Raw genomic sequence first — 20,973 nt, 5'->3', positions numbered from 1 at the left:
TGATTGTCCAGCACACAGTTTTGCTTCCCATAAGAGCCCATTGAGTCTCCTGTTGACCGTTAGTCTGACTTCTTTTCTAAAAACAGTGAACTCACAGATAAGAAGGAAGCGGTTGCTGGCACGATGACAGGTGCTAATCAGCTGTTCCACAGATGTGGGAAATATCAGGGTGGCTGTTCCTGGACCGGGACCTGCTCTATGTCACCAGACGGACAGAGCAGACAGCATCAATGTGTGAAAGAGATGATCTAAGTCTCAAGGGGCCCTGTGAAAAGAGGGAAACTCTCTGCCGGAGGAACTGATAATCTTGTCACTGTTTTTAATTAGTCATCATAGGTGAATGCAGCAGTTACATGTGATGCTAGAGTGTGAGAAGTTTAGAACATGCTTTTCAGCTACACCTGTCTCTCTCAGTAGACCTAATTTGTCATGAGGCCAACAAGTCTTCTAAAGGGAAAGCTGATCCACCCGAGCCACGTTTCAGCGTCTTCTTTTGCCTCACAAATTCCTAGGAGACGCTCAGCATGAAAGAGAACATTGTAATTCAAGCAAACAGTGCCTACTCCTCTTGTGAGAGAAGGGGGAAAAAAGGAAGTGGGAGGGCATTTGGCCCATTGGACTGTCCCAACACTTTCTCAAAATATTTTCCCGCCTGGCCTTGCAGGGCAGAAACAGACCCCAGGCTGCTTTCAGTAGCTGCTTGGAAGACTTGACATTCAACTGTAAGCTTGTGGCTGGGTTTGCTTGAATTAACAAAATCACAATATGACAGGTCATTTGAAGAGATGGTAAAAAATAAAATAAAATAAAAAATGTAAGTCAGCCTGATTTTAAGAGGAGCTTTGCCACAGATTTGCATTCTTTACAGCAAAACTATATCTCAAGAAGTCCAGAGGATCTGTGATGGAGTGGGCTCATAAAATGCTGAAGCTTTTTTTATTATAAGTACTTACCCATGAAGTACCTTAAAAGTAATTGATCAAATATTGCTCCTCAAAAAGCTGCTTAAAAGTTGCTAAACACAACAAACAGATTTTCACTCACAAAGTAACACAAATCTCAGTGTACAATGCCACTTATCCTCAGTTTTGTCCTCAGTAAAATGTGGATACATGCTCAACATTTCAAACATTAAACAAGAATTTATAATAGGCCTTATTTTTTTCCTTAAAAAATTATACAGTGAAGCACACAGATCTAAATGTGGTTCAGAAATGTCATTAAAAGAAAGACTGAGTTTGCAAATAGATAAAACAGCAACCTGCCTAATATTTACTATTCTAAATCACTTTGTTTAGAAAAGTTGCCGTTTGATTAAAGAACAAATAACAAATAAATAAAAGCTGCAGAGGCTACATAAAATGTCTAGTTTATCAACCAGTCCGTGAGCAAATCGGAACATTTCCTACAACATTGAAGTATTCATAACGGTGTGTCGTCGTGGGAGGCGTGGCTATGCAAATGAGGACTCGTCAGTTGAATAGATGCTCCAGCTTCTTTGAGCAGCGGGACACTTGCTGTTCAGACAAGAGCCGGAGGACCGAGAAGGAGAAAAAGCCGCTGAGGACAACCAAATACAACACTTTTAACTCTTCACACAACACCCCAGCATGGCATCAAAGTGCCCCAAGTGTGAGAAGACGGTGTATTTCGGTAAGTGGTGCCCAGTTTATGGGGTCCTGGTGGCTGAAATTACTTTTGGCTGATGATGGTGGTCCCGCTCGTTTGCCAAAAGATTCCCCTGACGAGGAGTCAAGCTATTTGGGATACATTGTTTTACAGTTTTTAGAGGTACAGTTTATAAATGCTTCTATTCTTGTGAAAAATGGTTGGCCATTCATCTGAACTAAAACGCATTGGAGTTATATCTAGTAACAGAACTGACTAGAAATGTCTGTTTTTTTTAATGAAGATCTAAATGTGAACAAAACTTTGGATATTTTTGTGTATTTTAAACAATATATCGCTACAGAACAGTTATGAATTTGAATATTTGTCAGTAGTTTTCTTTTGGAATAAGGTTTTTTTTTTATTGGTATTGGTAAGAAAACGTAAAGCTTATCCAGATTTCCTAAAGAAATATCTCACAGTATTTATTACAGTATTTTTAAGGCAAATAACTGCTGGAAAGGTAAATGTTTAACAAGGGCAAATTTCTGGAAAACCCAAAAGCTGGAGGGGCAAAAGGGTTAATAAACAAACAAAAAGTAAACAAACGATCCAACAGTAAATATTTCAGGGTTCACTCTTTATGGCACATAATGTTGATATGACATGAAACATTCAGTGTTTGTTCTGCCTTCTGAAGGATACATGCAAGATTTATCTTATTTTGACACAGATCTGTGCCATTTTTAATTTGTTGTCTTTGGTAAACATCCAAGCTTGGCAGTTGGCTTTAGATGGTAGCTGATGGAAGCCTTTGCCAAGAGTGCAGAAATGCCATATGTTGAGATTGCCCACTCATCGAGGAGCGCAGCAACATCATGCTGTGTCAGTGGGATGAAAACGTGTAAATGCACATCTTTTGCATCCTTGTAAACAAAGCTGAGAAATCAGAACACCCACTTGAGCAAAGCGCTTTGACTCATATGCCGTTACAACTTGGGAAGTAACACCTTATATTTTCTAAAACGAATGAGATATGTGCTGTGTTAAGTCCACAGCAGAGGATTAAAGGATCGCAGCTCTTGAACACAAATAATAATTTATATCTGAGGGTTATATGTGCCCCGCTCCCTTTTATTACTAGTGAAAATGCTGCACGTTTGAACCTTGAATAATCTTATGTTTATGTTTTACCTCATGTTGGAATCAAAATATTCTCTATTCTTCTGTAGTGATCTTTTTCACACTTCACAGCACACATCAGAGCTGTCATGGGGGTCAAAACCAATTATGTGAGTGGATGGAAGTCCTCTTACGTAACAGGGTGGCAGCACGCATCACAGCTGCTACTCATTCTGTGGCTCCCGAGACTCACTGGAATGGAATAATATCTATAAAAATAAGATTTTTGTCTCCTCCAGTATTCATTTGCACTGCAGCCTTATTTCGCCTCAGCAAGTGAGTCACAGATCCTTGGTGATGGTGATGTTTTTTATTTTTTTATTATTTTTTATGTAACGTGCTGAGGTCCAGCCTTGTAGAGTTATTTTTGGTTGGGGTGTGTCTTTTTGGGTGGAGAGCATTCAGGATTGAGTTGGTGATGAGGATGATGAATGGCTACTGGGAACATGTGAAAGTTAGCTGAGTGAGGAGGAGGAGGAGGAGGCATTGGTGACAATATTAAAGTCCTAAGTTATTTTAAGAGAGGCTGTGAAACACATGACAATGAACTGGGGGAGGTCAACGAGGGAGCAACACTCATCTTGCAGCATCAATATGATGTCTGATGACTTTAAGGTATTGTAGAGTGAGCTCAGCTGCTCCACCTACACACACCTCTTCTCAGTCACTTAGCTCCTTGGAGAGGTAAAAAATCCAGAGCTGAGGCAACTTTTTAGCTCTTCAGGAGTGTTAAAGTCAGAAAACAGACACGAGTGAAGGGTGTGAAGTGGAAAAAAATCTCCTCATTCACATCTGTACCATGTGTTATCAATACAGAAAATAGTCTATTTCCCATCCTATTTTGTTCTCTTTTTTTCGTTTTTGTGGTGGTGGTCTGGGGTGTGCTACAAAGAACAGTAACTGGCCCACCCTGAAGTAACCCACCTGGTGTTCCAGCTGGTTGCCCAGTATTGAAGTTGTACCACGCAAGGCATTTAGTATTTGATTCTCATCTTTACTGCAAAAATAAGTGTTCTTTCAAAAGGCAGTGGTGAGCCACAGTCAGGGTGGAATTTCTTCTGGTTTTAAATAAAAGTTTTTTTTTTCTTTTCCCAGTTTTGCTACTTTATTGGACAGCTGTCTCGTAGCTGTGACAGTTCAATTACATTGCCACTAAAAGATGAATGTTGCCTCTGCTTTTGAAGTTTCTGCAACCTAAAATGCAAATAAACAGGAGCCATAAAATGAAAAGGAAATTCATGCTTGGCATTGGTATTAAAAGAATGCAAGCATCTAAAGGACTGTTGCTTTTCAAGTGCATGCTTTGCTGAATTCAAATTCCCAGTGTCCGCATCACGGCCTTGCATCTGTTATTTCTTGTGGTACAGATATGCTTAAAATGCACAGGGGACTGTTGGCTGACATGTGACCAGGCCCAGTGGAAATTCATGGTGTGTGAGAGAGTCCATGCAGAACACAGGACAGCACAGCTCGCTAAATCTCTCAACTCCAAACCCAAATTCAGCTGAGCGATCCAATTCCTGTGTACGACAAACAGGAGCAATGCATCTTTGTGCAGCAAGCTGAATAAACGAGACTTAATGGGAACTAATGGCGCTCTCCTGTGAGTGTCTCCTTTCTTTCTTTTATTCACAAGCCCCTCTCACTCACTTGGTGATGCCCCCAGGCCCCAAATTCCTCTTCCCTAGTGTTTTTTTTTCTATCTGTATGGACTGGGAGAAATGGTGTGAGATGACTCACCTTTATTTAAACTCTCAACGTTCTTTATGTATTACAATGAGAGGGGACATTTCTATTCGCACAGGGTTGTTTGTGTTTGCGCCGTTTGTCTTTTTAGGAAGATCGAGTACCTTCGTCCCCTCGGTTTGACAAGTTCGACCAGTCCACTGTTTCCCACACACCTATTATTTATTTATTTATCTTTTTTATTCCAGTTTTATCCCATGACATTCACACAATGGCCCTTTCTCTCCCCTTTTGTCAATGTTAGAGCACCCTGTTTTCCACTTGGCTGACCAATGGGCAGTGTGAATGTTCCTTGTCAGTTATATAAGATCATTTCTTGAGTTGTTGCCTCCTGCTCAGTGACATTGCATAACCTACCAGCTCCTGTGTGCCAGGCAATGAGGGTCCCTTTTCTCTGCCTTTTTGAGGCACAAAAATGATCCCTTAATGGAGATGGCATTAAGCTAGGTGCTGACAGCTCCCTCTCCCTCACACACAGGTGAAAGCTTGCAGCAATGTGACCTGTTACATAACACCACAGAAGGAAAAAAGATGGTTTTTCATCCAAATTTACAGATTATTCTTTATATTTGGAGTATTTTCGTCTCTCTGCAGTAAATTCCCCAAGTACGTATTTATGCACACAGGAAGTGCAAGTAAATCATGGTGTATATCATGCACAAGTTTACAATAACAACCATGTTTCCATTACCTTTACTACACTTTTATTCAGGATTTAAGACACGATGGAACAGTTGTAAAGAAAATGTTGTAGTAAACTGAAACATTTTTCAGAGGAAGCTAGATAATTCATACCAGAGGTATTTGACACCTTAGCAACAATTTATCTTGATTTTATAGCCCACGCACTGTTGCTGTTGACGTTGTGATCTGGTTCCCTTTACATCAAATGGATAGATGCATACAGCCTGCTGTGGTTTTTAAATAGTCAGCCATCTATCTAATAACAAGCAGTGATAGTGTAAAATGCGTAGCCTTTCTACCATTATTAATTTTCTCAGGTAGTATATTAAGTTTATGTTTACAAGATGCCAGTGAAGGTAGAAATGCATGATAGTGATATGCCACATTGGCCAATAAAGGCTGTTAAATTCTAATATCAAAATATTGACAAATTCAGCATAATTCACAACTTTACTTGAAAATTAGCATGAAGTCAGGGATTTTAAAGCCCCACTACTTTGGTAGATGTTCAGATTTTGGTGCCCCCAACGAGGGATAATTCAACATCTGCCTTGCATCTTGTCTCTTCTCTGAGCTCTCTACAGCCAGTAAAAGTCAGTCTGGTGGCGACTCTTGTCTTATCCTCTTCTCTCTTTCTTTACCTCGCTTCCTCCAGTAACGTCTTCTTGCAATCAATCTGCAGGTGCTTCAGACAGGGGTTGATAAGGGAGGTTAATCAGTGTTTCGGTATTTCCCAGGAGTAGGGATGGGAATCGAGAACCGGTTCCACTCAGAAACGGTTCTAATTTTCCCAAAACCCCGGAATCGTGCACCACTGGGCTTATCAATACCTCTATCAGTGCCGACAGGTGCTGGCCAGCTCACCGACTACAAATAAACAATGTCAGACATCTGTCTCTTTCTTGCCAGAAGAGGCGATCCAGCTCATGGCTAAACAATCCATATCATGACTACATTTTACTGATAAACAGGAGAATTGCAAAAGCTCTAATGTCTGTAATTAAAGGACCAATACAGTAATAGCAACAGATCATAGGACAGACCTATATCCTTGTGCAGAGGAATACGCAGCCTAATCATTACTCTGCTCTGTGTTTCTTATGTGAGTGGAGCAGAGTACTCTGGAGGTCTGCCTGATGTGCAGCTTCTTTTAATTCAATCCAGTCCTCACATTAACGGATTAACTTCCTGCTTTCTGTGGATGGCGGAGAGTTTATCACTGATGTGAGATGTGTGTTTTCCTCCTATTGCTGCAAAAATTCCTGCTGTATCTGTCTGGAGGCTGTTAGCAGCTCGTTAATTTAGCAGTTAGCTCACCTGTGGCCATGTGTACATGTGCTTCATGGAGACTTTAGTATACTGTAGTTGAGCACATTGTTGATAAAATTCAGTCTGAGATTGTAGTGGTGGAACAGATATGGTGGATGGCGGGGGGCTTATTTTGTGACGTGTGTTCTGTGTGCGCATTGGGTCGTGCACGAGCAGAGGAGATGTGTAGTCGTGCAAAGTCGTGTGGTGTTGACAAAGATCCTAAACTCAGAGTTTACTGGTTTTAGATATTGAATAGACAGACAATTTCTTGACACGGTAAATCTGTGTTGTACTTGTTTCTTCTTAGAAAGTTGGGTCAGGAATTGATAAGAGATTCAATAGCCAGAACTGATAATGGAGTTGATATAAATATTATCTTATCAGTTCCCATCTCTACCCAGTAGTGAAGAAGAATAATTTAGCTGCAGATATGATTATAAAAATGCAGCCAAATTAGAGGGCTACAGCGATTTATGAGCTTACACATGACGTATGACAGGTTTTAAATTCTTTATTCTTTATTGATTTATTATACACGATGCAGAAGATAAGTTGGTGTGTGTATTTCATGTGATGTGTCAGACATTTGTTAGATCGGTATTTCTAATTAGTCTCACCATGTCCTCATGTAGACACTGTCTGTTTTATTACACCGCCTTACAAGATTCAGATGATTTCACTTAAAGAAGACTCAAGGACTGCCAGATTTTATACCTCTGACATGTGATGTCTCCCCCTAAGGGGCTAATTATCAAATTACAGCAGCTCAAGATTGAAGGTGGAGTTTTAGTGATGCAGGTCTGCTTGCTTTTCTCTAGGATTTGGTCCACTACTCTGCAAGCCATACAAACTAACTCCCTCTGAAAACCCTGTAGTTAGGACACAGTGTCCTGTCAGGTCAGGGCGGAGATACAGTGTATGGTAAGCAGGCTCAGGGATTCATAGAGGTTGAACAAGTCACAGAAATGGACTGTGGAAAGGCTGTTTTGCCTGCGGCTTCTCTGACCAGGGTAGACAGGATGTGAGTTAACTGCAGTCCATTTACGTCAGCCACCAGGATTCAAGAGGTCGGCCTCTTTTTATTCGCTAAGGGAGGACTAGTGGGATTGGAAGGGGAAAGCCTGGGGAGGAAACCTCACCTTAACTGAGGCGACAGACGACCTCCAGAGCTAGGTTTTGCTACAAGATTGCATCAGCTGGAGGGAGAGCCTGAATTAAATGCATGTTTCCTAGTGGCTCTGAAGCATTGGTATCCACCCTGCACAATCACTGAGCTTCACAGGGAGCTACATGTGCACACTCAACTTGAACAAATTAATTAAAATGGTCCACACCACCACCAGGGTCAACCTACTTTTAGTGAGTACAGATCTAGCAGGATTTTTAAACATTCTCCTGACTTCTACCCAGAAATCAAGTAAATAAACACCTAAAATACCTCAAGGTATTACTAAGGTCTACTTTACATACATACTCTATTGATGACTTGGTCCTCAGAACTTGCACTTGGAAAGTTTTTAAAAAAAATTTTGGGTTGAAAACCCAAGATTGGCATCAACTCATTTTAGTCCAAAATATTTGTCAGTAAATTAACATGAGAACTTTTTCGATTACGTATTTCTGTCTTGTGCAGCCTGATTCTCATCCAATGATAAAAATACCACACATGAACGAGTTTAATGAAAAAATGGCATATTTTTCTGTGGAGTCACTTCCTTTGACGAGGCCAAAGGCCCCTGCGTGTAAAAATGAATGGCCATTGTCTTTACGTTAAGTAAAAGGTCACAAGTCCTTGAGGGTGTTTGTGCTCCAGAGAGCAAAGTAGTTAGAGGATGCAGACGAGGAAATGCAGGGTGCTTATTTTTTCCTTTGTTAGCCCACTTTTCTCATGAGACCTGAGCAGAGCTTCTTCTTAGTTGATGCACTTTCCATACATTGGTTCGGTTTCACCTCTAGTCTGTCATTCAGGTTTGTAATGTTTATTGGGACGTGTAGTTAGAACACTGCTGTGACAAAAGCTAGAATAAACAAACACCCGCGTGGATCAGCTGTCACTGATAGAGGAAGGGAACAGAAAAGAGGATGAAGAGAGGGCTGCGTGTGTGTGTTGCTTGCTGAGTGTGTTTTGGACGGGTTTATTGCTGAAAAAGCTGAACAGATGGGTCCATGTTACCAGAGGGTGCAACAGAACTGAAACCAGCCAGCCGTGATTTACAGATATTTACAATAACATTGGTTACATCATGAAAATTATGGGACACTTGAACTTGTGATTTGAAGGTGCTTTTGAAATAGTTAGCCTTATTTGAGACAAATAAAAGGCAGCGATAAACTGTAATGGGAACATTTACTGGTGCTGAATTTATGTTATAGGGACAAACTCCTGCAGTCCTGTTGTCCAGTTTTTTGTCAAATGCATTATATTTCCGCCTGTTGTACCCGGATCGAATTATTGACCGGTAAAATAAAGTCCCATATGAAATTTAAAAATCTGCCCTTCTGATGGACTTTGCTGTCACATTGCATGCTGTAAGTTCAGCCGTATAAATATTGTTCGGTGTGCTTTGCTTGTTTACCTGTCATGAGTATGGCAGAAGAAAAATGTCCTCCTGACTCAGGGTGAATCTCAGCTCTGGTGTAGCTGCTCCGTCACTGTTGACAATAAAGCAAAAGTAATTAAGTCATTATGAGAAATGGGGCCTTAATGTTTTCCCTCAGAAGGCCCCTCGTTAGTGTCTGTTGCTTAATGTTCTGTCCAATTACATCGTGTTTGTAGACCAATTGGTGCAGGCCTGCTCTCATGCTGCTTGCTTTTATAGGCTCAGGAGCTCCGTCTGTGAATTCAGTCTGAAAAACAAGTGTGTCGTGTAGCCAAACAAACAAGATTAATCAAATTATAACCTGCTTGAAGTTTAATGATGCACTGCTGTCTGTGCTAGCAGAGCGGATACTCTTACCAGCTGAAACTCAATCACAAGCAATTCATGTTCAAAGATACTGAATCTGTTTGTTGTTGAATTGCTCTTTTTATCTTCTGCAGACATCTTATGACTAGTTTCCCTGGGAAACGTTGACAGGATCCACAAATAACATTCTGTCTCCCAGTAAATCTTTTGAGCTGAAATGTAGCATTTTTGTAGGCTCTGATGGTCATTTTAACATGAAAATTGCCATTAAATGCTTTATTTACTCGTTGATGTGATTATTTCCCAAATATGCTGCCTCCCTTAAAATCAGTGAGAGGAAGAATTAGCAGCAGCTTGTCTCAGTGACTTAAACCATATTGACAGTTCAGTGAGACAGAACAGCAGCACGCTAAAGAGCTTAGATCAGGAATTTACAAATGAAGTTAAGCAGCTTACAGCGGTGCAGGTATCATATGGTTATGGTGATGAGTTCTGTCCAGCAGTTTGTGTCTGACTTGGAGTTCAACACTCCTGTAGGGACGTCCCTCCTCTGTCAGTCCATCCCTTTTTTTTATTTATTTACTTAATTTTTTCATTTCATTTCTCAGAAGAAACAGCAGTGATCATAATTACATAAATGTGAAAAGCCCCACAAATCCAGAGATTTTCTAAACGCCTCTACAGCAAGCAAATCTAAATCGCCCTGCATAGGGCCAAAACACTTTTCAAAACAGCAACCACAAATTAAAGCTTTTCTATACTTATACCCACAATTATGGGCGATCTCCGTCCTTTCCATGAGGTTCATTTTCTTTCTGAAAACACAGGCATCGTTCTTTCTTTCTGTGCGTCCAGCTATCAAGGATATAAAGCTGCCTTTTCCAAGCTGTGACCCGTTTACACCAGTCTGCATGAATAAATGTAGCCTTTTTCGACATCATCTCATGATTTTTTTAAATTGCAGGACTCAAGTTTGAGTTTTTGAAACCAGATGTCAAGAGTGAGAAGTTGACCTGATTGAACTGTAGACACTATCATCATCAGAAACTCTGCTTTATCATCTGTTTTATGCAATTTGTGATTATATGTGCACTGACATCATGCTCTGAAGAGGACCAGAAACGAGCCAGTAGGGTTAAAAACAACCTGGAAAATGTTGATGAAGTAAAGACATTAAGTGGGAGGTAATGCTATTTTGCCAAAGACAATCATGATAATGAAAATGGCTTTTCAATGGCATAAGTTAATGCATAGACATTTGGATCAAATGTTAGGATCCAGAAATATATCCAGATATTGATCACAGCCCATTAGCGGTTACTGTTTGCTTTACCTCTGCTTCACTCAGGCTTTTTAGACCCTTTATCACATTATTATATCATTCAGTCACCCCATTCATGGAATATATCCACAACCCTTAACTTCATATCTGCACGTTGCATGGTATTTATTTCATGTAATGTATGGCGTATACTTTGTGATACAGTGGCTTTTATCCCTGAATGGAAAATCAGTTAGCAGCAAGCAGGCAGTAATGTCAGGTAAGATGTACTACCATTCTCCAGCAGTGCTTTTTCTCTTTACAGATTAGGTAACAGAATTTGGCACATCCTCATCGATGCTGACAATAATGTGAGTTTCTGCAGAGACTTTCCTGTGAAGAGCAGATTGTTAGTTTACACAAGTGGATGCATTTACTCTCACATTGCTGTTGTAACGACGTATGGAAGGATGCTGTGGCACTTCATCTGCATCATTTGAGCCCACATGTTTACTATTTTTAGAATGTAGACTGTATATTGCTCCCTTGTTGCAGCCATTACATAATTCCTTTTCAGATCGTTAATGGTATAAACATAAAAAACTCAAGACCAAACAAATGTGTAGATTTTCTGCCTTTATTTCACTGGCTGCTCTTGTATTAAAGGATAAAAAGATATAGCTTGGTTTAGAGTTGGGTGTGTAAACATCTGGGTCAGCTGCATATCCCCTTTACCTCCCCCCAGTCTCCCACATAACTCCCACAACAGATAATACTGTAGTGAAGCTCACCCCTCTTACAATAACACTGTCCTTTAAAAGCGGGAGTTGTTAAACTGTGGACAGTCTCTGACGTCAGTTTCCATTCATACACCGACTTTTTAATGCTGTCTGGAGGTGTGTCTGCATTCATGAATCAGTCAGTGACATTCACACATATTACAACCACAGTAATGAGGACACATTGGCAGTGTTCCTCTATGCTACGTCGGCAGTCTATTTTGAACACTCTGTAAGTGTTGCAAGGCATATGTGCACCCTGAGACGTAAGAGGAAATAAATCACACATGCAGAGCAGACTGTGAAGTCCATACTAGTCCTATTAGCACTACTGGGATGTGGCAGATTTCTAATGAAAAGGAAACTTGGAAAAAGACACATTTTCTTCTAAATGTCTGCACTTGTCCTGATGAAGTGCAAGTTCAGGAGGCACAAACCTTTCAAATGATGTTGAACAGATAAAAGCAGATGTTGTGATATTTGGAAAACACTTAAATGTCAGTAGAAGGTAGAAGAAGCTAAAGTGCCTGAAAACATTCCAAATTGTTTGTCTTGTGTTGATAAGAGCCTCCCCTAACCTCTTCACCCTGTACCCCCGTCCTGAGCTGTTCTCCAGGGCCTTGTTGGGATCCATTTGTCTTTGTCCTGCAATTGACAGAAAGAGCTGACAGTGGAACTGGAGAGTAAACAGAAACCCCAGCAGGGAGTAATCACATCTCCCAAAGTAACCCTGAGAGATATTTTCCACTTTTTTTTTTTATCATTTTTGTCATTCACATCAAATCAAATCAAATTTAACACAATTACCTGCAGAGGAAAGATGATTTAATCAGATGTGCAAAAAATATGAGAAACTTTTTTAAAAAGCCCAGAGAGACACAGTTTATACAAAGCAGAGCACTGTTAGTCCTGAATTATGCATGCTTTTGCTCTGTTAACTTCTGACTTCTCTCTATCTACCAATTTCTGCTAAATGAGGAAGTGTGATATGAGCCTGTTTAGAGCTGTTAAGCATTTATAATGCCGACATCTGTAATACATATTTGAGGCACAGAGATTTATTCACTGATTTTAAAAGGTCTACTGGTCTTGTCCTTTTATTTACTGAAGAGGTTTCTGCAGAATCTTGTGCAAAAGTCTTTTTTAAAACCATCAAATTCATGTTCTTTGGCATCCGTCATGAAGGTGTTTTTCAAAAGATCAAAATCTAAAGTCTCTCAGATAAAAGAATTTCTCCTTACTTTTACAGGTTTCTGTACATGTGAAAACACCACTAAAGAGAGGAAGAACAGCAGGATGTAGTCTTCTTTATGTCTGCATACATGCTGTATGTGTGCACACATGTTATAGTGTTTTTGTTTTTTTCAAGGGAATGTAGGAAACAGACTGGAGTATCCGGCTATTTTTGCCCTGCCTTGATAAGAGAAGGTGTTTCCTCTGCTGCCTGCACGACTCCTTAGGGCCTATTGTCTGGAAACAGCGGAGATTTATTATTGGAAAGGGTATAATCGGGGTCCCTTGCCTGTCTGGAGGGGGGGGTTGCTTGGGGCGACATGAGAAAAAGGGGACGGAAATGGGGCTGAGGGGGCCGTCTTCGACAGGATGGGTATACTGTAAACTGGGGGATGGTTGTGTGTTTGTTTGGAGGGGTTATACAAAAGATCTGGGTTAGATGTGAACACCCTCCTGCTGTTCCAGCTGGACTCGGACTAACGCCAGTGTCTGTCCGTCTTGCTGTGACATCATTGCAGCATCCTGTGTGGCACACAGGCATTCCCAGAGTTCCCGCCTCCCTTCACAAAACAATCCCCCAGTTGGCGTGATGGCAGGATTTCCATGAAGGCCACAGACTACAGCACAAGCTAATCATTATATTGGAGAGTGAAGCAATCATGGACGTCATCGTTTTCTGTGTAGGCTGATTTAAAGGCGCATAATGACACAAACATACACAATTGATAGAGAACATAAAGGAGGTGTTCACAGTAATCAGTATAAATGCTGCTTTATGTGAATGTTTGCATTCAGTGTCATTGTTCTCTGTCTTTTGTCTTTTATCTGCAGCTGAAAAGGTGTCATCACTGGGGAAGGACTGGCACAAACTGTGTCTCAAATGTGACCGCTGTAACAAGCTTCTGAATGCTGGAGGCCATGCTGAGGTCAGTAAGACCTAATCCAGGAGTGAAATCACTGTTTTTCATTGACTCATTTTATTTACACTTGATGGATGCTCGATCCATAACTCCAGATATTACTTGATTGCCAATTTTATCAAATGTTGCAGGGGTCTTCCATATTGCTCATAGTGAGGCTCAGGATATGCTTTAATGATTTAACAGGAAGCCAATGCTACATGGTTTTATTTGACATATTGGTAGAATTTCACATTTATGGAGGGGGTAGTTTAATTTAATAAATTCCTTGTGTATTTTGTACAGCGTATTACTGAGGCTTTTCCTTTTGCATGCCTTGTTTTGTGTGTCTGGTTGCATCTATTGATGTGTTATGTCCTTATGGGAGTTTTTTTTAACCCCCTTAGCCCAACAGGATGAGCTGCTTCAGATCCTTCCCCTCCATCTTACATAACCAGGCTGCACTATCACATTTTAGCATAGATTCCTCTGACTGTGCACTGCTCACTATCCAGCACCCTCACCCTGGGGACCCTCTTATCTTGTCCTTTTGATTTTTGTCTTTCATGACCCAGCCAACAATTCCATTTCACCTTCTTTTTATACGCACAAATATCACATACACACACTCTTCTTTGAGTCTCCCGCTCCTTTCTCTGGCCAAAGAGGATGTGATCTCAACCCTCCATATACACAATTTCCCCTGCAGGCCCCATAGGATGCTGGTCTGCTGTTTAATCTCTGCATGATTACAGTAATGTAGTCACACAATCACTGAGGCCCGCACTCGCTCCCACATCTCCCCCTCTATCCTCTCTCCATCCACACCATCCAAATCCCACCCCAGGCTGCAGCGCCATGCCACTAGCCTGGCTTTAGTAGAAAAAAAACAAAAAACTCTATGGTTGAGCATCGTCATGGAAACCAAATGTTGCTAAGAGACATTTCATACAAAAGATTTTAAAGGGGCCTTGCTTCTGGATTGTCTGCGAGGCTGTTTGTTGTCTTGTCAGGCCTGCTATGCAGAAGGTTGTGAACCTCAAGTCAATGCTGGCTGCTTCTTGAAAAGCAGTCAGTTGGACAGAATGAAGCCCAGCGTGGCCTGATTTCTGGAGGGCAAAGGCCTTAAAGGAGGGCAGCAACTCCCTGAGGCTGATAGCAGAGAACCAGACTTGAGGAAGCAAGGTGACAAGTCTCCTGTCAACCCTAAAAGATCATGGCTTTATTTATCATGGTATAGTTTTCCTCGCAACTCTGAATTATTTTCGAAATAGCATCACAAAACACTGTCCAGGAAAAAAGTCCAGGAGACAGAAAATGTTTTTTTTTTTTTTTTTTTGGGGGGGGGGGGGTTTAAGGATTTCTCCTACAGTAAAAATAAACTGCTTTTACAGATACACTGCAATGATCACAGGGCTCATATAACCCACAGCTAACTGCATGTATCCACAGCAGCATCACATTGAATGAGAATGAGAAATAAACGAAATACAGCATACATCACAAAGGAGAAGCCATCAAAAAAGTCTATAAATTTCAGATATACAGATAGTTATCAGTGTTGATTTATGTATTATTACTTTTTCAGACCCCAGCTGGAGAGTAATTTTGGTTGGATATAAAGACATTATTACATAAAGACCTGTTAACTGACCTGTCAATTAAAATCATTGTAGATTAAGAAAATAAAAATTCTCTTGCACATTTTCACTTTCAGCTTTCTTGAGGGAATACAGATAGAACAACTGTTCAAACTGTTTTCATGACCAGTCATGAGTAGACATTGCTGTTTTTTAGGGAAACAAAATCTCTGAAGCAACTAAAAACATTAACAGTACCATTCAAAGTTAGAACAACTGATCCTGAAAATGTAAACCAGGTGACTCGGTCGTATATAAAATGAGACAAAAGCAGAAGAAAAACAGCTAAGGCTTTAGATTTGATCCGTTTTCATTCTGGTGTCTCACACAGCACATGTAGTCCTGCAAAGCATAGAGTCCTGGTTGATGAGCAGGGCACAGAGCTTAAGCGAGAAAACAAAAAGATGTAGGAAGTTAACTGCTGGGAAGAGTAGGCTGAACTGCAGTGGATAATCCATTTTTAGGGTCCCACGTCTTTACAGATCACATGCTGTTCATACAACGATACCGTACCCACACTACCTTCTGAAGAAAAGGAGCTCAAGTCGCAAAAGCAGAGCTTTGTGCTTGGTTTGATGTCAGTTTTTCCTGGCACCTTGCCCTCTTCTTTTGCTTTATTTTTCTCATCTATGGGCATTTGTGTCAGGACCAGTGACCACCCTGGAACACAACCTCGATCCCCCACCTGATCATGTGCTCATACAGCAGCCACCACGCTGTTCCCAACATGCATCAGTAACAGGAAATATATGTCTGACTGGATTTTTTTCCCCCTCTTTAAATGGAAAAAAGTCAGCTGCGCATGTGCAGAAACAACAATCCCAATGAAGTGTGGTGTGAACTGTTCCTTGGATACAGCCAGATAGACTACTGTGTGTTAATGCAACGTGTCAATGACATCATTATTAAGCAGTAACAAAACAGTATGCTCAGCACAAAAGACATCAAAATATACAAATGATTTTTCATACACATCATGTTCAGTTTTATTCTGTTCTGCATCAGATTTCTAATGAGGCAGTTTGCTTTATCTGTATATCATAGTGTTTTTCTGTCTCTCCCACAGCATGATGGAAGGCCATACTGCCATAAACCATGCTATGCTGCCCTCTTTGGGCCAAAAGGTGAAGTGAATGCTGGTTTTACATGAAGTATTTCCATACATGGTCATTCTACTGTGTTATTACATATAAACTGAATATGTGTTAGACTCTTGTAGCATGTGTGAGTGTGTGTATAGTGAACATATTTTTCATGTGCCATTATTTATATATATATATATATATATATATATATATATATATATATATATATATATATATATATATATATATATATAATCATTAAAAAAATTTTATCCTCTTTGCTAGTTTTACCTGACAAAGTTTATTTTTTACTAAAAATGAATTTATGGTATTTTATTATTAATTTATTTTATTCATATTGTTAATATATTTATTATTATGTATTTATTTGATTTTAATTTAATTATATTAATTTAATTTTTGTATTTTATTTATTATTTAATCATAAAGACAATTTATTTAATTTGTAAGACAATAAATGATTTACTCTTAATTTATTTATGTGGACCCTTTTGTTTATTTTTTGGCTTGTTTCATTAATGTATTTTTTATGTAGTTTGACACAAAGATAATCATGACAATAATTTCCATATTTTAGTACAGATTTTAATTTAATGTATTAACACATCCTTTTCCATATTTATAGGTGTGAACATTGGAGGAGCAGGTTCATATGTGTACGATACTCCAGCCAACAACGGTTCTCCCACTGCTGTTGATTCGGCCCAAAAAGCTGAAGAGAAGCGCGTCTACGCACCCAAGACTGCATCAAAAGGTATATTAGGAATTCATAAATAATGCAGTTTGTGTTATAAAACTGAGTGTTTTCAAAAAGGTTTTTGTTCTGAATGAAAGCTTCTGACTCGGCGATGAGTAATCTGGTTCACAACATCATCTGGGACCTGAAGGAGATTTTCTTGGTGGTTTCAGACATGGTGTGTCTCCCACCCTGAAAAATCCCAGTTAGCAGCAAAAATCTCCTTGTTCCTTCTGTGGAGCTGTCAGATCTTTTCTCCATCCTGTTGTGTATTTGAGACTGACTTTGGATTTTGTTACCACTTTGGATTTAAATAAAGCTAAACTCCCTGAAGATGGAATACATTAGTAAATTTATTGGAGTGCAGTTTGTATTTTATGCAGCACTTGATCTCAGCGCCACTGCTCCACTGGACTTTGTGTAAATGGCAGGTTACCACCACGTTCTGTCACCAGCACACTTGGGAATAGCACCTGTAGGAAATAGTACTTTAACTGTTTTGACTGGGCTAGTTTAAGCTCTTAGCTTAATTTTTTTCCCATGAAATATATGAAACCTGTGAAGTACTGGGTTTAATTTTGTTTTCATAACTCTACATTATTAGCCCTTTGGATCTTAGAGCTAACTGGGAAGAATAGAGCCCATTCAACAGACTGTTTCCTTTGCATTACCCTGTCCCTTGGCATAATTGTAATGTGTGTGTTACGTGTCTGCAGCTGGCGGCATCACCACTTTCTCTGGAGAGGCCAACCTGTGTCCCAGATGCAACAAGAAGGTGTATTTTGGTAAGTAGTTCCACACCACTAGGAAACGAGGGTGAGGAAAAATGTAGGAGTAGAAAGTGTGAACATGTAAAGTGGTTCCAAAGTGTCTTACATATGTTTGTATGTGTTTGTGCACTTGTGTGTTTTTTTATTACAGCTGAGAAGGTGACATCGCTGGGAAAAGACTGGCATCGACCCTGTCTGCGCTGTGAAAGGTGCAGCAAGACTCTGGCTCCTGGCAGCCATGCAGAGGTAAGAACACATCCCACTTAGATTTACTTTATCAGGTTAACACAGGATGAACAGTAAAACAACCACTAGTGCAGTGGTTCCCAACCTGGGGTCTGGGACCCCCCAAAGGGGTCCACCAAAGAGCACATGGGGTCCATGAGGCTTTTAACATTAGAGCCATTGTGATTGATTTCCACAAATTGTCCCTATTTCAATGAAAAAAAGTAAGGCTGTATATTGTTCATTTAACTTTGGCTTTATCAAAGGACAGGGCTCAACCAGAATACGTTATTTATGTTGAGAATCTCATTTTTGAAAGCCTAAAACCAAGCATGGTTTCAGCACAGGGTGGAACAGGGGGTCCATGGCATTTTAGTGCATGCATGAAGGGGGTCCCTGAGGAAAAAAAAGGTTGGGAACCACTGCACTAGTGGAACAAATTACGAACTGCGGAGGGAAGAAAGCGCTAGTTGGCCATCATAATATACACATATTTACACATTATTTTTATTTTTAAAAGGATTTATTCTTAAAATAATCTGGAATATTTTGAGATTTATATATAAGCCTAATAATATGGTGGTAAAATCTGTTGGTGGTGCTGAATGCCTGAAAATGAACTCAAGCTGGGAAGTCCATACTCTGGCCAGCAGCAACTGCTTTCATTAGAAACATTATAAAACCCCAGAAAGGATATATAACAAAAAAAAACACTAGAAAAAAATACAGATAGCAGTTGCATCTTCATTATGTAGCAGCATTTTTAGAGTTTCAATCAACACAAAGTAGATCTTTATAGTCTGTTTTTACTGAAATTCAAAGCTAAAGCGCCAGTGTCAACCTGGAGCAGCCCACAGCTCTGCTTCAGCTTAGCTTGTGGTAGCAAAACACTAAAACACAGAGATGTGGTCTGCTGAAGCCAAGAGAAGTAGAACACATAATTATGGTGCATTTAGGGTATGAAATGATGTTAAGAAGGGTGAAAAACAAGTTCAACAGGACAAAGAGTACCGTCATAAATGACAAAAATACTGGGGTTTACTGTGTGTATATGCAGTGAAATTGAGGATTCAGAGCTATTACATAATATTAAAGGTTCTGCATGGAAGAACTTAGTTTTAAAAGTTCAGTCTTTGCTCACCAGTAGCATTATTCTGTTCCACTGACTGCAGCTGGCAATGGTACAGTAGTCCTGTTAGGACCCTCCATCTTGGGAGCAGATGTTGCAGAGCTCTGTGAAGATGAATGGGACTGACTCCAGTTCTAGACCATAGAGATGGAAAGTGTAAACGGCGGGCGTCGGAATTACATCAAAGGCAACCAGTCCAATGTGTAGATTAAATAAAAGACAGGATTACCTTTAATAGTATTTGAGTAAATGGTTGTACTATCATCAAAATATAGAAAATGAGGCAAAAACCATAATAAAAGTTTGAAATGCATTAAAATGACATCACATCCCCTCATCCTCCAGTTGAGTCTAATCCACTGTACTCATAAGTTTTAAGTTACTGAGATCACTGTGCTGTGTTTTGTCAAGATGAAGATATTTAAACTTCTTCCTCCTCAAGTGTTCATTCTGCAGATCTTCAGCATTGGTTAATGTCTAAAGGGTAGAATAACATCTTTCATCATCTGAAGGTCTTAGATGCCATTTAATTAACAAAAACAAGCATCATTAGGTCGACATATTCACATGAGGTTTCCGCTGCAGTGGGGATTGAATAACTTAGCTAGCAACTGCATATGGATATTTAATGGCCTTCTTTAGGTGATGTCAGTTTATAATGGTTTAGTGTTTAGTTCATCAGCTTCTCTTTCTCTCTTTAACTTCAACCAGATCTCCTCTCTTTAGTCTAAATTAATCCTGTTTTTTTTTTTGTTTTGTTTTGTTTTGTTTTTGTTTTTTCTTTTTTATTCCAGCATGACAGCCAGCCTTACTGCCACAAACCGTGCTACGCTGTTCTCTTCGGGCCCAAAGGTAACCGCTAGGGGGTGCTGTCAACCCACCAGTTATCAGCCACACTTGAAAGCGAATGTCACACAAGTGTTTCTCAAGAGTCATTTCATCATAACTTTGAATGCATCACAGCAGCTTGCTCAGCCTGTACAGGAGATATTTTGCAACCTTTCCTGCTCATGTTGCACCTTGTCTGATCCTCTCTTTTACCTTCTGATACCCACTGCTGTCCCTGTGGTTTTTCCAGGTGTCAACACTGGTGGTGTGGGCAGCTACATCTATGAGAAGGAGCCAAGTGCAGTGACCCAGCCTTGAACCTTTGTCCCCCTCAGCCTCACCCCTTCTTCTCTACACAACACTGACCATCAAACATATATTTGTAGCCTTGTGCTTTTTTGTTAGTGTTTTTGTTTTAATCCTCTCCCACCTGTGCATTCATACCTGAGACAACCAGCCTCTTCTCCCTTTACTCTGCCCTGGATCAGATTTAGCTGCACGAGGAATGAATTATGTTCATAGCTGCTGCTTGGACACATGTTAGGTATATTTGTTAGAGAAGCACAAACACATGCAGCATTCCCACATAAGTGTTGCTCATTATTTTACACAAACACCGTTTCTGACGTGTTTAAACATAAAGAATCATATATGTGGATGCATTAACAAATATATATATATCTATATATATATAGATATATATATATATCTATATATATATATAGGTGTGTATAAATGTCTTAAATTTCACATCTTTCATCTGTGTATGTAAGGGTTTTAGATGATTTATGTGGAGGAAAAAAAAATCTGACTGAAAATAATTCTCAGGTGTAGAGAGGCTCTCTTCCACCTCAGAGATGGCACCACTTACAGGTGGTGCTGAGGAGCACATTGCCAATAAATCTGTGTTTTACAAATGCCATGTTTATA

General features: G+C 39.9%; 1 protein-coding gene across 1 annotated transcript; it reads left to right on the top strand.

Annotated features, from left to right (window-relative positions):
- Positions 1-1,494: 1,494 nt before the first annotated feature.
- Positions 1,495-20,740, top strand: crip2 (cysteine-rich protein 2). Its single transcript, XM_041971724.1, has 8 exons — positions 1,495-1,653; positions 13,542-13,636; positions 16,316-16,373; positions 16,981-17,109; positions 17,808-17,876; positions 18,013-18,107; positions 20,010-20,067; positions 20,294-20,740. Exons 1-8 carry the CDS (start codon positions 1,611-1,613, stop codon positions 20,359-20,361), a joined length of 615 nt encoding a protein of 204 aa, XP_041827658.1. The 5' UTR covers positions 1,495-1,610; the 3' UTR covers positions 20,362-20,740.
- The last annotated feature ends 233 nt before the right edge of the window (positions 20,741-20,973 follow it).

Source organism: Melanotaenia boesemani, chromosome 20 (assembly GCF_017639745.1).
Source record: "Melanotaenia boesemani isolate fMelBoe1 chromosome 20, fMelBoe1.pri, whole genome shotgun sequence".
Lineage (NCBI taxonomy): Eukaryota > Metazoa > Chordata > Actinopteri > Atheriniformes > Melanotaeniidae > Melanotaenia > Melanotaenia boesemani.
The sequence above is the reverse complement of the archived record's forward strand: the minus strand, read 5'-3'. Positions and strand labels throughout refer to the sequence as shown.